Below are 16,128 nucleotides of genomic sequence, written 5' to 3' on the forward strand. Positions count from 1 at the left end.
AATATCAAAATTTAGACCAGAACTGAGTCAAAATACTGTTTACATTTGGAAATTTAGATGCCGTTATGACTTTGGAGAAAAACAACACAAAACTTTTCAAAAAAAAAAAAAATCCCCTATCAACTGTTCACCGATCTTAAATCAACTACTTCACCATACTGTATCATAAAAGTACAGAATCAATATCACATCATTTCCCTGTTACTTTTCTTATCCAAAGACTTTCCTTAAGCAGATTTGAATCTAGAGATATTTAAACAGGACAAGTTCTCACTATCAATTGTACATTGAAAGCTGCCTGAATGCTTACTCCAACACATACAGATGAAAGGGCATCTGAGAATCTGAAAAAGATCTCTAAGGTCACTTAAAACAGAAATCAGTCTGACATCAGCTTCACTCCAGTGTAAAGAGAAAAGCATGATGTCAAGTGTGTGTGTGATGGCATATAAATCAGATACTAGGTTACTCAAACAGTATCAACATACACATTCAGTTTTATGCAATACAAACATACCAGAAAATTTTTCCATCTCCTTCACTGAGACCTGTGATCGCCTCAGAATCTCTTGTACTAGATGATCACAGAGTCCCTGAGCCTCACACAAGTTATAGTGATACAGATGGCAGAACAGTATAGCAAGGTAGTATCTAGTCTGAAGAAAACATGCTCTTTTTCCTCCTGCATTAAAAGAGAAGGAAAGTCATTAGACAAGGAAACAAACACAGAAAACAGAGAGAGCAAATCTGAAAGTACAAGTTCCTCCTACTCCAGAAAGGTATCTACACAAATACCTACTCTGAGAAGCTGAGTAGAAGAAATCAGGAGCAGCTGTTTTAGGAGATACAATCCTCTGTCAACCTCTAAGTTACTAGTGGGTTAACTGTAATCCATAATGGTTTCACTTAAAGAGATATGACAGTTTTCAAAATACTATAGCGTATAACTTAAGACAGACAAACAGGACAGCTCGAGGTAGTCTAGCCTTTACAGAAGAGATGCCTAAAGTACAAAGAAATTGCTTGGAGATCCACTAGTCTTCCAGTATCCTGAGTTCTTTCTGCACAATGTATCCTTCCTGTACCAAGTACTTTACAGTCACAAGAGAACTCTGATATCAATGTAGAAATGTATAGGCTTTTCTCAAGGAACAATCAAACATAAGTTTTGGCTGTTGTCTATTCAATCTCCAGCTTAATTTCAAACATGCATCCTTCATCTTTTTTGCCTTCTTTTTTGACAAGGCAACAGAGAATCACAAATAACTACACAAAGTAATCATACACACTCTACCCTTCCCCCATCAAGAAAATATTTTATCCCTTACCCTTTGCCTTGATTTCACAAAGAGATCTTTTCCAAACATCCACAGATTCTCTGTATGAGCCTAAAAGGAACTTCTCCTCACCTTTAAAAAAAATCACATATCAATACACTAAAAGCTCTACATAGTTACAGTTTTACATTTGCAAACACACAATTACTGCAGTATGATTTACAAAAAATATATATATATACACACACACACACACACACACACAGTGTGGAAGATAGAGCACCAGACACAAGTGCATAGGAAATTAAGCTACAGCCATATACTTTTTGCAAAATAAATATGTTAGATTAAGTCCATTATGCTACATTAATGATGCTTAGTTGAGGCTGACTGCATTTATGTACATGATGTGTTCATGCCCACAGTGTTCACACAGACTGAGCACGACTTCTAAACAGAAATCCAGTCAAGATAAGCATTGTGATGCCAATCTACCTCAGAAGAAATAAAACAGAGCAGGATTCAGATCTTTCTTTCATATTCTCTAGCTCATGATTCAAAGCAAAATTAATAGTTTTTTTAGTTAGCTCAACAAGCTGTATAGGATAACACAAGTATAGTATGTACAAGTGTAGACATGAAGTATTTAGAAGAGTTCTAACCAAATTTTAAGAGAAGCCCAACGCTAACTTATTTTTTAATTTGGTGGACAGTTACTGACTCTCATTAAGCTGGACCTAATTTTCTAGTGTTCAGTTAACTGTGCAACTACCTAACAGTTGTAGTTCTTTACAAAGTACTAACCAGCTACAGAATTAATCTTCAAATGTCGTTCTAAGGCCACTCCTGAAGACTGGAGAGTTGCTTGTATATGACTTAAGAGCAATGAGACAACAGACTCTTCTGCATTCTTGTATGCTTTGCTGTTCAGCTGCATCTGATACCAAACCACTTTCTTATACAATAGTCGCCATAGTACAACCAACCTGTAGCTCAATAAGTAAAATATGAAAAGAAGACAAAGCAGTTCAATTTATTTTTTTTGTTTTGCATTATGAATTTAAAAACACAATTATGTTTTATGTTAACAACTATTTTCCACACTGCAACAATGGGAAAAATAAACACATTTTGCCCTGGGTTTTGTTTTTTGATCAATAAACATTGCTATGTTTATGAAAATTCAGCAGAATTAGGATCCTTCAAGTACCCAAACACCATCTTCAAAGTGAATCCCTGGCTATCCAAACAATAGGGAAAAGAAATAACCCAGATAAATCTCAGAACAGATTATCAGTGACTCTGTAAAGAAGATTGATGAAATATACACGATGTAAGTAAGCATAACAGAAAAATGAAGTCAGGGGAAAGCTGACTGCAGAGAACGAACCTAGGGCTAACAAGTCCCTGCAGCCTAGCACAGTACTATTAAGTGTACCAGCTCAGATAGGTAATACACTTGCCAATAACAACCAAATACGCATTGCCACAGTCCTAAGAAAGCTTACACAAAACCGTAATACACCTGCATCTTGTTCTCTAGCACTTCTGCTTCCAATACTAATGTGTGCATAGCCAGTCACATTAATAAATGCACGGCTCAATACCTGGAGCACAACTAACCCAGAATGTGGATCATCACGTAAGAGACAATTGCCTATCAAATTTACAATGAACCTAACATTATATTTTCAGCTTATTGAAGAAATATATTCCACTGTAGTAAGAGGAAAGTTTCTTTCAAGCCTATGTGTAAAACTTCGAAGCAGAAATGCTGATAGTTCAATGTTTCCACATACTGCCGTTTTGCTTCTTGCTCCAGGCCACCATATATATTTAATCACATCCAAAGTTTGCTGACTAAATACATGTTATAGATATACTGCATATGAGCCACCTTTTGGCTCCACGGAATTCAGAACTTCTGCTTGGAAGGGGAGGGAATGGACATAATGCAGTAAAAACAACATGAATTGTAAAATCTGGTGCAAGCTGTTACCCCACCATTTATCTCTGAACCAACTGAAAGTTATTAGTTAAGTTAGTGTAACTGAACTATATTCAACTACAGGTTTGAGCCCCCATCTGCATGCTTTAATAGATTACCATGCTTTTCCATGGAGTGAGCTATAAAAGAAACAAAAGGATGTTGCAATTACTGTATATTTAAAAAAATAAAATAGCTGTTACAACACTTTTTCCAGGCAAAGCAGCTAATTCATACCTTTTTTCTGTTTTTTCATCGTAGTTTACTGCTTGAGGAAGCTCTCTAAGCAGAGATTTCAGTGAACTGAATTTCTGAGTCGCACTGTCATCAAGAAGTAGGAAAATAGGTACAACAAGCGAGTCAAGCTCCACAACACTATGAACACCAGGAGATGCAAAAAAATTCTCATACTGTGGTACGCATACGCTACTTAGAGTGTTAGAAACCATCTTCAAAAGACAGAAGCATGCAAAAAGGTTTTTGGAGAACAACAGATCTTGTTGCTGAACGAGCAACAGCTTTAAAGTTTGCAATGTCAGCTTTGCCACATGCCCAGTAAGACTGGCTCTTGAATGCCAGTGCAAGACAGTTAAGTACTGTTGAAAATATTTTAAAACACAATGAATCCACTGAGTATTCTTCACGGACTTGCATAAAAGCGCATCCTGATTTAGCAGAGAACACTTCACAAACTGAAGAATGTTGAAAAAATGGGTAATGCAGCTTACTGTATAATTCAGGAAAGTATCCTTCTCTTGCATATTTTTTGAAACACCTATCTGCCAAGCAGCAAGGAGATTTTTCTGTATGGAATGCAGTTCCACTGATAAGTTATCTTTCTCTTCAGCATTGTCTTTTGCATGAATAGTATCAAACATTGATGCAAATTCTAAGTGGCCTTGATCAGCTTTACCAATAAATGAGGTGATTCTTTGGCTAACATAGCTGGAAGAGCTATTATGAAAATGTTTTTCATCATCTGATTCTTCTTCATAATCCTAAACCAGGAAAGAAAAAAAAAGACAACAGTTTAATTCAAGCCTATTGCCAGAGCTTGGTCTGCAACCTACCATTTAATGAGTTTCACAAATGGAACTTTTATTCTTAAGTAACTCACTTAATTGCTAATATGTTTACTTCATTATCAGTTTCACCTAGAGCTCAAATTAAATACGGTTATTTGGAATAGTTGTGCAGATAGAAATTGTACTCCCTAACAAAAAAAATCACTTACGCTATAGGGACTGCAAGAGTGTCTAAATCAAAAAATAAACACCTGTCCTTTATTAAGCAAAGAGTTTGAGGAGGAGTATTTGCCAGATATTTGTAAAATATAAAAGCCACTCAACAAAAGCTCCAAAACTACAAAGAACAAACAAAAAAACCAAAGGCGTGAAATGGAATCGGAAGACTGTTCTGTGATCAAAGTTACTGTGCCGTTCTTCCAAAAGAGATATACAGATTTTTTGAATCCTCTAAAATTGAGGATAAATAGCTTACATTCTTAGGATAATAATATTATACTTTCTATTAATATACCTTATAGTGCGATACTTTTTTTTTTAATATAGTGAAGCTATACACCTTTTAATATAGTGAAGCAACACCTTTTAATTTAGAATATCTTAAAAGTAAATAAATTGTGTAATTATAAGTGGAAAAATGCTATTAAGTACCAGTAAGTCCACAGTTTTCTCACTCATTTCCGTTGTGTCCTCTTCCAGAAATTTTGGAATGTTGGGATTGATGGAGTTATGATTTTGAGTGTGTTTTAAAAGGCTAGCTTTTAACGACAACAGTGACCGTATATGCAGATATCTCCCTTTAGACTAAAAGAAACAATAACAATGCAAATCATTATTTGTGTCTAACAAAATCAAACCAGATACTTGGTAAATAAAACAAGGAAATTGGTCTCTTATGTAAAAAGCTTCAGCTTTAAAGTCCCAGACAGAAAGGAAGAACAGGTTAGCAGGTATACATTCGCATAGAAACAAACTATCATTTGGCCATGCTTTGGAACTCTGAATTTGCTCAGTATTTGACAACTCTATTTCTTCATGCTGAACGAACCTGCTTTCTTGATCCCTCAAATGATCCTACAAGTTTGCTAGTATTTAGGCCCTTCTTGCATTCTTAACAGCAACATATCTTTCAATGTTGCCTCAAATTCTTGCCCACTCTCCTGGTTTATACGTAAATACCAGAATATCCCATTTCTCAAAAAAAAAAAAAAAAAAAAAAAAACAAACAAAGACAAACCGATAGCCATTTGAAGACAAGTGGTATTCCAATGGCATACACAAAAATTCTCAATACCTATTTTCTTAAGGAGCTGGGTGGTTGGTAACACTTGCAAAACCTTTTCCTTCAAAGGTTTCCATTTTCCCAGACTTAGCTCTATTGAGAAGTGATAGAAAAATAAACCCATAAACTTTTAACAAGCCTTAGCCAACAACATCAGTTAAGGGCCTAATATAAATACAGACAGCACCGTTGGGACTGCTGCTGACTGCTTTAGAACAACACCTACCTAGAGAGACAGTGGTTTTACAGAATAATTTCTGCATCATTCCGAAAAGATGAGTTGGTCAGAGTGGCACAATACCAGTCAATGCTCTGAAGCAACTCTGTAGAGAAATCCACCCCATTCTATCACAGATTCAGAAAGAATATACAGTAACAGTTAAGGCTATGTCCATGTCCTTTACTACATTTTACTGAAATGCTACCCAGACTTCACAGGAATAAAGTTTCAAATAAAACTATATATTTGGTGTTTTTCAGTTCAACGCCATTCTCAAAACTGCTTCCTACTTCAAAAGGATTTACATTAATTTCACAATAAATTGAGGTACTCTGTTTGAAAAGGTGCATTTTTATATGTAAGAAGTTTTATTTTACTTAAAGCACACAAATATCCATAACCCTACCTTGGAGTTCACTAAATTCTTTCGGACATTTTCCAGCCGTTGGGTTGAGTCAAGCAAAAGGGATCTTAAAAATCCTGCTGGTGAAAGATTGTTAGGAAGTCTTAGCACTGTTATCATGTATCCATCAGAGACAATGAGGTAGGGTAATCTTGAGTGTGAAGCAACAGAGAATCTCTGTCTCATAAGGTCACTTTCAGAGGCTGAAGAACCAAGAGTCTGACTAGAGTCTTGGCACAATGAGTGGTGTTGTCTGAAAGACATACCAAAAAATAAGATGCAAATATCACATATGGTAATCATGAATAAAATAGAGAAGAAATAACTTTAGAACATTTTATACCACTCCACTACCATCCCAATGGCCCCATTCAGAGTTTTAAGGAAGTGTCTAAATTTTCTCAAGATAAGCAAACTTTGCGTAACACTGTTTGTGCTTGCAAAATGCCACTGTTTTTCTGCAGTTGTGATTTTGTGAATTTTAGAAAAATAAAACAGCTTTCAATATTTCCATATTATGTTGTTAATAAATATTACACATTTTCCCCACTTTGAATTTAAATCTCTATATCGCACTCTCTTACTTAGGTCTTGCAGTCTATGACAAGCATTTGAACATGAAATCCTATTCAACCTCTAATAGTCACATACGAAAACCAAAAAATCCCTCAAGATCTGAATCAGTTCAGACATTCAACACAAAGATTTTAAATCAACAAATAAGTCTTCTTTAACAAAAGAGGTCTTACAAAGTCTTTTCTTACAAAAAATAAATCCTTACGGAGTTCTGGAAAACTGTTCTGTATGTCCTGTAATGCTAAACCCGTAATACTTTGAAATACTGGGTAAAATTACTGTTCTTTTTCTGTATCTTAGTAGTCCAAACTTGAGTAGATTATTTGAAAACAAAGTAGCTGCAGATATTCAATAATAAACCCTAACTGACATATTTTAATACATTTTACTATCTGATTTCTCAACCAGACAGTGTTAGAAGGTATAATGCACTACATTTACATGCTATCCAGGTTTAGTCACTCAGTAGTAATAGTAGGATATATATATATATATGTAGTAGTTACATATATATATTGAATATACACCTATTGAATGTGTTATATATATATATATACACATGTATGCATATATATGTATATATACATGTAACACACATATTCAATATAGTAATGTTTAGATTCTGGTTTGTTTCTTCTAAGTATTCAGAATGTATTACTTTTTGTAACTTTCAACTTATGCTACAAAAGCATTAACAGCAGGGGTACTCCAAAAATTGAACATCTAACTAGTTTTTGTCCACACAGATATGTTATTTACAAGATCTGAAACAGAAACATGATAAAGTTCTGTAAGTAAAATTAAACAGTGAATAAAGAAATATGACTGGATTAAAACAAGTGTATAATTTTAATATTTGTGTAAATTTAGTTTCTTCCTACATCATAAAAACATGCTATTTTTAATTACTAAATCCAAACACTAAAAAAAAGTCAAACAATGTATACTTATGCTATCACAATACCAATTTTCATTATAACAAACCCATTACAAGAAATACAACTATGAATGAGAAACATTGAAAAGACACATGAAAATCAAAAGACTGAACTTGAAAGATGAAGCTTAAATTTGTAAAAAAAAAAAAAAAAAAAGTATGTATGAAAATAAGATATAATCATAAGACAAGGATGTATAAACATTTTCAAACCCTTTTACCTGTATGTTATTAGTGGGTGAAACGGAATAAATTCTGCTGGTCCAAATTCTACAGAGCAGCCAGAAGTAATCAAGGTCAGCAATTCACCCATACAAGTCAATAAAATCAAAGACCCACGTTTTAACATGCAAGCCAAGAAAAGGCTATCAGCAGTCCAACTCATATCACTGACCCAGTAGGATCTATATTGGGAAGGAGAGATATTTTCTGTCAAATCTCTGTACCAAACATTAGGTTAACTTTATTTAAACAAAAAACACAAAACAAAACCGCCCCCCTCCAAGAAAAACAATAACAATGAACAACAAAAACAAAAAAGACAACTGCAGAAACATCAATTACTGACCTAATAAACTTGGATGGAACGGTGCTACTCCTGCTACTACAACCTTTAAGGCTACCCGAAACAGTTACAAAATTCAGGGTGTTTAAAAACAAAATCTGAGTTGCCTAGAATGAAAAAAAGCACATGTAAATAAACTGTTAATGTTTGTATCAAAACGTCAATATTGTAAAAGTAATTTCTACTAGCGTGTTACGCATTATATTTGATATCCTGGAAACATTACTCCATATGAAAGTGACTTGCACTTCGATATTTTTTACTAGTTAAGAGTATTTATTAGTTTCTATGCCCATTTCTATATTCGAAAAATACTTAAGGATTATTACATACCAAACATATATTTAGATATTCCTTTTAATATTTTATCTAAAACCCTTAAAGTAAAATTATTCTTCTCCAGTAATGTTGGTGAATAACTGGAGCTTTTAAGGACAGCATCAAAACATCCTTGTACACTAAGTAAACTGGTCAATTTCCCTGTTACCACTAACACTAAAAACTGCATTAGGATTTGGCCTCTGATTTGTTAGAAGGAGTAACATTATAAAGTGAGGTCATAACCTCCTGTACATTTTAGGCTGAAGCCTGAGTGAGAATCATCCATAATCTTTACAGACACAATGCAGTAACTTACTTTAATTTCTTTATTATTGTATTTCTTGGAGATTAGAGATAAGAGATGTCATGGATTTCTCAACTGAACAACATTCAAAAAGTTGTGGCAGAATTTCTTAGCTATGGATATCAATATAAATATAATCACGTGTAGCAATATGGACTTGCTCCTGTAGGAGCTGAAAATTTACGCTGAAATTTACGCTGAAAATGAGTTCTAAAACGTGTTATTAAATCCTTGTTACCAGACTTCATGCAAACTGAACTACTAACTTCAGTGACATACTGTCTGTCATTCATACCTTTGGATCATTTTGGTTAACAGCTACTGCAAGTAACAGTCCATCTCTTGCAAATGCAGATAGCAAAGCTCCTCTTGACTTTACAGATACACACTGAGGAATCAAATTAACAAGAGAACAAGTCTGCTGTACCCAGTGGATCTGGTATGGCAAAGAACTGAATACCAAAAAAGACCACAAAAAAGAGAGATAATTCAGTTATGCTGAATGGAATGACTTATATATCATACAAGAAACCACGCAAGACAAAGACATATGAAACGTACAATAAAAAAGCCCACTAGTTTTCTTCAGAAACCTTACAAATTAGAAGTATTTATATGAATTTAAATTTATGTCCCAGTGATGAGAATGATTTTTATGGGTCAAAAGTTTTGACTATATGTACAGAACATGAAAATAAATAGAGAGATGCACGCCACAGAATTAAGACACCCGCATTCTAGCCAGGAACAGCCTCCTCAGACAGTATAATGTCATCCAACACAGGATTATTCAGAGTTTGAAAATGGAAATCAACTGTTGTAAATAAAAGAGTAAGAAGATTCAAAACATGACAGAAAACACGAGAGATTACATAAGCTAATTTTACCTCAATATAAATACATGTTCACATGCAGCTTTGAAAACCCGTTGTAAAGTATTTCATAGTAAAACCTTCCTCTTAAGCTAATGCAACTTCAAATAACTTTGAACATACCTAACATATTTAAAGCTATATTCATGCCATCGCAGAATCAAAAATGTGAGCACCAAACACTCTTCAGAGTAAAACACAAATGAGCACAAACAGCAATCACCCAGTATCTGTGGGGAAAAAAAAAAAGACAAAACAAAGTCTAAATCGTGGTTGTACATGATTACTCATATATTTAGCTCAGTAGTTATCCAAATTACAACATAATGCTGTCATTTAGAAATTCGAGGAATTTAAGGCAGGCAAGAACATATGGGGCTAGATGAACTTTGATCTGATTCAGTATGGCTGTTTTTATGTTGCTATTAAATCTCTTACAAACTGAATGATTAAGCCTACAAACAACAAAGAGGCAGACATTGCTTACTGTAGCTTTTGTGGCTCAAATTTATTTAGGAAATTACATGACCAGTTCAGGTCCCATTTTTTACCTCATTTTGTACGAAAACAGCATGCACTCCAATTTCTTTTTCTTCAGTAGAAGGTAACATCACTGATTCATCAGGCAAAATTTGTGTCCAACGCCCAGAAGAACTTTTATAAGAGGGTTCATTTTCATGTTCTGTGCTCTCCCATAGAAAGACACATGCTGTAGGAGTAGTTAACAGCGCCTTTCTGCCATCTCCGGACACATACAAGTACAATCTCATCAAACGCTCTAGAAAAAACAACAATGTGCCAGAATAATTTTTGCTCTTCTGCTGGATTTAGATTAAAAAAGTAAAAAGAACAGGAAAATTATTTTAATCTCTTTCACAACAAATCCAAGCTGCCACCTTAAGTGTCTTTCATTTCCAGCTTAATCACTAATAGTAGACCTTTGGCAGCAGTAATGTCAAATGAGATGACCATTTGTATGGATTTTATGAATCATCTTTCCCATAGGACTCATCCATTAGAGGTGTTTCCTGAGATGGTCTTCCCTGAAATCCATCTTTTCATGAGAACTATGAATACATGCAGAAGTACTCTACTTATCTACTACCTTCAACTCCTAAATGCACTATTGATGTTCCCTGAAATCATGGATTGCTTGTACAATACTTCACTTTGTAACACAGTATCAGTTAAAATATCCAATAAATGACACTTACAATGATATACAACTTAAATAGTACTAGATTTATAAATTATATGACTTCACAGTATTTTCTCCAGTTAGCATGTCATAAAACCCTACCTAGAAAATACAGTTAAAATGATGCATATAGTGTTTAACTTAAATGTATGTCTTCTCTAAAATATTTATAACCTAAGGAATGATTAGTTATCAACTGTAGAAAATCATTATAAATAAAATATATATTGCATTTTAAAATGGATTAGTTTTCAGATTTCTAAATGAAAAAAAATGTTTCATTTACGTAATGAAAAGGACATTTTTCAAAGCTTCGCTAACAAACAAATTATACAAATGCAAACCAACATAAGAATATAGCTTTTTATTTCTGCAATAACACCTAATAAAAAAAGGAAAAACATTTTGCATCTACAACATTTTCAAAAGACAAACCGGAAACATTTACCTTGTACTGCTGCAACAACCTTCCTAGACTCTTCAATTGCTGGAATGATTTTCAAGCAGTCCTGATCTTTATTCCAAAGAAATAGCTCTCCTGTTGTAAGTATTCCTGCCAACCAAGCACCTGTGTTCATTAGGGGAGAGATGTTTGGAAGCATTTATTGTGAAGTACTTAAAATTATTTCCCTTGCTTTTTAGCCACAGTTCTAAAGTTGAAAGTAAACTGAGAAATACTTTAGGTATCGTATCTTTTCAAAGTGTTACAACTATAAATAAAATAGTATGAGTTTATAATACATAAGATACTATACTTAACCATTTCCTGATGTTGTTAAGACAACTACATTTTTTAACAGTGACTGCAGCCGAGGGATTTTTTTCTTTGTTTTCCCTGATGGCAAGTTAATTTCATTTATATGTTTATCATCTAGAAGAAAAACAGCCTCTTTTTCCTGAAAAAAGAAAAAAAAAAAGAGCATTTCATGTTTTTAGTGATTTTTTAAAAATGACATTTTCTATGTAAGCCTGCAAAGTAATTCAGACAGACATTAAAAACTCTTAGAGAAAAATACTGATGGGAAAGAAAGAAAATATGTTACAGGGCAGGGACACCTCCCACCAGACCAGGTTGTTCAAAGCCCCATCCAGCCTGGCCTTGAGCACTGCCAGGGATGGGGCACCCACAGCTTCTCTGGGCAGCCTATGCCAGGGCCTCACCACACTCATAGGAAACAATTTCTTCCTAGTGTCTAATCTAAATCTACCCTTTTAGTTTAAAGCCATTCCCTCTTGTCCTGTCACTCCACTCCCTGACGGAGTCCCTCCCCAGCTTTCCTGCAGGCCCCCTTTAGGTACTGGAAGGCCGCTGTAAGGTCTCCCCGGAGCCTTCCGTTCTCCAGGCTGAACAACTCCAACTCCATCAGCCTGTCTATACAGGAGAGGTGCTCCAGCCCTCTGACCATCCTCACAGCCTTCCTCTGGACTCACTCTAAAAGCCCCACATCCTTCCCATGCTGGGGGCCCCAGAGCTGAATGCAGGACTCCCAGTGGGGTCTCATGAGCTCAAAGCAGAGGGGGACAATCACCTCCCTCACCCTGCTGGCCATGCTGCTTCTGATGCAGCTCAGGACATGGCTGGATTTCTGGGCAGCAAGCACATACTGACTGCTCACGTTGAGCTCCTCATCAGCTGTCCTCCCCAAGTCCTCCTCAGAGCTGCCTGCAATTCCTTTTCCACCCAGCCTGCATATGTGCTTGTATAATTGCTTTACAGTACAACATCATATCTAGGATCACCCTACACTGATGATGTATTTGGTTCACAGATTTTAAACTATTAAATCAGACTTAGAGTCATTACTAAGAAGTTCTTCAAAGTATCTCAATTGTACCACATGCCAACAAATGCAAGAGTAGACACTTGTTACCTCATGTTGTAATGTCTAATTCGGTCATATTTTTGCCACTATTTCAGTAGAAAGAATGGCCCTTAAACAGTTACATAATTTAACTCAAATTATATATTATAAGAGAAGAAAAAAAATAAGTCTCCTTTTATCAAGGCTGAAGAAAGCACATCTTTCAACAAACGCAGCAGGGGATTGTTCACAGTTTTCAATGATGTACTGTAAAAAGAGTTATGAAAAACTAAAACCATCAAAACAACAAACTCCGTACAGGGCACATGTTTTGAAAAACTGACTCTTTATTGTTTATCTGAGCAGTCTTGAATTGCTCCAGCATCAAGCCAAGAAGACTGAAATGAATGACTTTTTTTTCTGAGAACTGTTAAGCATGGTATTTTCAAATCAACTCCCATTTACCCTCCTCCTTGTAGACAGAAATGCAAAGTGTTATATAATCAAAATATATCTATTCTTTGCAGAATTTTATTTTAATAAGTGTTCTTTACACTTACCTGTCCAATCCAGGAGATGCGAGTCCATGGTTTTCTTTGTTTGATAGATGTAGAGATGAGAACATCTAGCTTAATCTCCATTCTCGTAAAACCGGTAGATAACCATAATTAAAAATATAAGTGTGTAATAATGGCCTTTTCACACACCTAGAGAGAATTTGAAAGAAAAGGAAAAAAGTTTTCAGTATTTGTGGGTGGGTAAAGGATAAGGAATGAGAACACAAACTCCTGACTGTAGCAGCTTCCAGCTAAACACAAACAGAGCCGATCCTTACCTGCATCTCCACAGTAACTGCTGTTTTCACCCACACATACGCTATAGTTCACTGGCTATTCACTGCTATTTTCACTCACATGGTTTACTGGCTGCCCACAGGTTACATACTCCAGAAGGAATCGAGAGAAAGAAGCCACAAGACAAAACACCTCGGTGAAAGCACTAACAAGAAGACCGATAGCGAGGAAAACCATGAAGTTTTCCTTTCTGTGCAAGACACCAGAATCACCACGGAGCCGCCTCAGACCCGGGGGGCGGCACACTGCAGACCCCATCACCCAGGGGACCCTTGGCGGACCCGGGGCGGCGCACTGAGGCTGTCCCCAGCCCTCAGGACGCCGACAAAATGCAGCGCCCACCGCCGCGGGCAGAGCCACGTCCCCCCACACTCAGCTGCCCCCTGCCCCGGGCCGGCCGCGCTCACCCGCCGCCAACGGCCGAGGCGGTGCCGGGACAGCGCAGGGCGCAAGCGCGGGGCTGAGCCCGAACCCGCCCAGCGGGCAGCACCGCCCCGGCAGCGGACATGGCGGGCGGGCGGTCGCGTCTTTCGTTGACTGGGGCCGTCGGTCGCTCCAGGGCGTAGAAATGTCCGTCGGCTCCAGAAAGCTGGCCGCGGATACCTGACCAACGCCTCAGCCCCAGGGGGGAGGGCCCGGAGTCGTGTTGCACATACGGTGACGGCTTGGGGCGGCAGTAAGGTGGCACTTTGCCAAGCCAACGCTCCTGATCAAGTATGGGAATTTAGGTGAAATACAACATGAGGAGTTAGAACCCCTGTACTTTGTGTCTTGTCACCTTGGGGAAATGTATTTGATTCCCTTAAATAGGCCGCTTGCTCAGCCTGGCTCTTGTGCCTCAAAACACTTCAGAACAAGTCCCTTTCCACCATCCCTTAACCACCACATCTTCATCAAGAATCACAGAATAGGTGAGGTTGGAAGGGACTCTGGAGATGATCCAGTCCAACCCCCCTGCCGAGCAGGATCACCCAGAGCACATTGCACAGGATGGCATCCAGATGGGTTTTGAATATCTCCAGAGAAGGAGACTCCACGACCTCTCTGGGCAACCTGTTCCAGTGCTCTGTCACCCTCACAATAAATAAAAAGTCTTCTCATGTTCAGCCAGAACCTCCTGTGCTTCAGTTTGTGCCTGTTGCCCCTCATCCTCTCACTGGGCACCAGCAGAGTCTGGCCCCGTCCCCTTGATACCCTGTGTTAGCATTAAAAACTGTTAAGTTTGGGCCAGTATGAAACAGGCATTGTTGTAAGACCAGCAAGGCGAATCTCTGACCTTGCAATGACACATATTGCTTGCTCAGCGATACGGCACCAGGCCACAAGTCACCCGGCATGAGACAATGCTGCCATCCACACAGCACGCGCTGGCCATGCAGCTTTGCTTGATCACAGCAGTCTATCAAGGACTGCCGAGTGCTCCACTGAGGCTGGGGCCGCTAATTGTGTGCTGCCCCGGGCTCGGGAGCATGTAGGGGCAAAACCTGTAACAGCAAGTTGCTCTGCGTCAGTGGGGCAGGAACATCAACCAAGGACAACATTGCCTTCGCGGGGACACCCACAAGACGTTGACACCTACCACACTGACAGGATGCTGATCACGACCAGGCTAAGTATCACTGGGGACAGCACCATGCTTGTCGTCACCCTTGTCATCACCCTGGGGTCGGTATGTATATAAATAGCTCATAATAAAGCTTGCTTGTTATATACAGGTAGAGCTCTTGTCTGATCCTTGCTGGGCTGAACCAGCTTCAGCCCCTGGAATCTAACCAGAACACACCCTACCTTCAGGTATTTACATGCATTGATGAGAACTCCCCTCAGTCTTTTCTCCAATCTAAAGAGACTCGGTTCTCTCAACCTCTCGTATGAGGGATGGTCCAGTCCTCTTATCATCTTAGCAACCCTTCACTGGACTCTGGAAGGTCCATTTCCCTCTTGTACTGGGGAGCCCAGAAATGGACATAATACCTCAGATGTGGCCTCACAAGGGCTGAGTAGAGTGGGAGAATTACCTCCCTCGACCTGCTGGCAACACTCTCCCAAATGTAGCCCAGGATACCATTGGCCTTCTTGACCACAAAGGCACATTGCTGACTCATGGTTAACTTGTCCACCAGCACCCCCACTGCTTCTCAGAGCTGCTTTCCAGCAGCTTTTGATAAACTCCCAGCCTGCACTGCACTGGTGCTTGGGGTTATTCCTCCCTTGGCATGGGACCCTGGACTTGCCTTTGCTGAACTTCATGAGGTTGTTGAATGTCAATTTTATGGGATATAACCAGAACCACAATTACTAGACCAGGGTAAGGATAAAAGATTTGCTTGGTGTGAAACACAGCTTCCTGCAAAAAATATTTTCTAACATCTATATCATCTGTTTTATATGGAAAGATGCCTCTTTTTCCAAGGACAGAATGTAGTTCCTCTATTTGAATACTTCACTAGTGAATTTCAACATTGACAGAAAAGCCAATATTAAGATTTCAGCTTTATTTTGATC

At 37.8% G+C, this 16,128-nt stretch overlaps 1 protein-coding gene across 6 annotated transcripts in view; it reads right to left on the bottom strand.

Annotated features, from left to right (window-relative positions):
* Window positions 1-14,618, bottom strand: part of CPLANE1 (ciliogenesis and planar polarity effector complex subunit 1) — a 63,859-nt gene extending 49,241 nt beyond the window's left edge. For 4 of the 6 annotated variants that reach the window (XR_010827678.1, XR_007160997.2, XM_048057796.2 and 1 more), the window contains exons 1-15: window positions 13,605-14,024; window positions 13,330-13,476; window positions 11,728-11,863; window positions 11,416-11,535; window positions 10,321-10,547; window positions 9,893-9,999; window positions 9,193-9,349; window positions 8,276-8,379; window positions 7,929-8,111; window positions 6,198-6,447; window positions 4,941-5,093; window positions 3,502-4,262; window positions 2,082-2,269; window positions 1,329-1,409; window positions 518-682 (exon numbers count right to left, since the gene is read on the bottom strand). Coding sequence is in view for 4 of the 6 variants with exons in the window: in XM_048057796.2 (XP_047913753.1) it covers window positions 518-682; window positions 1,329-1,409; window positions 2,082-2,269; window positions 3,502-4,262; window positions 4,941-5,093; window positions 6,198-6,447; window positions 7,929-8,111; window positions 8,276-8,379; window positions 9,193-9,349; window positions 9,893-9,999; window positions 10,321-10,547; window positions 11,416-11,535; window positions 11,728-11,863; window positions 13,330-13,410 (2,713 nt within the window). In the remaining 2 variants the exon portion in view is untranslated. The other 2 variants (XM_048057797.2, XM_013181734.3) reach the window with 2 other exon arrangements.
* Window positions 14,619-16,128: the final 1,510 nt, after the last annotated feature.

Source organism: Anser cygnoides, chromosome Z (assembly GCF_040182565.1).
Source record: "Anser cygnoides isolate HZ-2024a breed goose chromosome Z, Taihu_goose_T2T_genome, whole genome shotgun sequence".
NCBI lineage: Eukaryota > Metazoa > Chordata > Aves > Anseriformes > Anatidae > Anser > Anser cygnoides.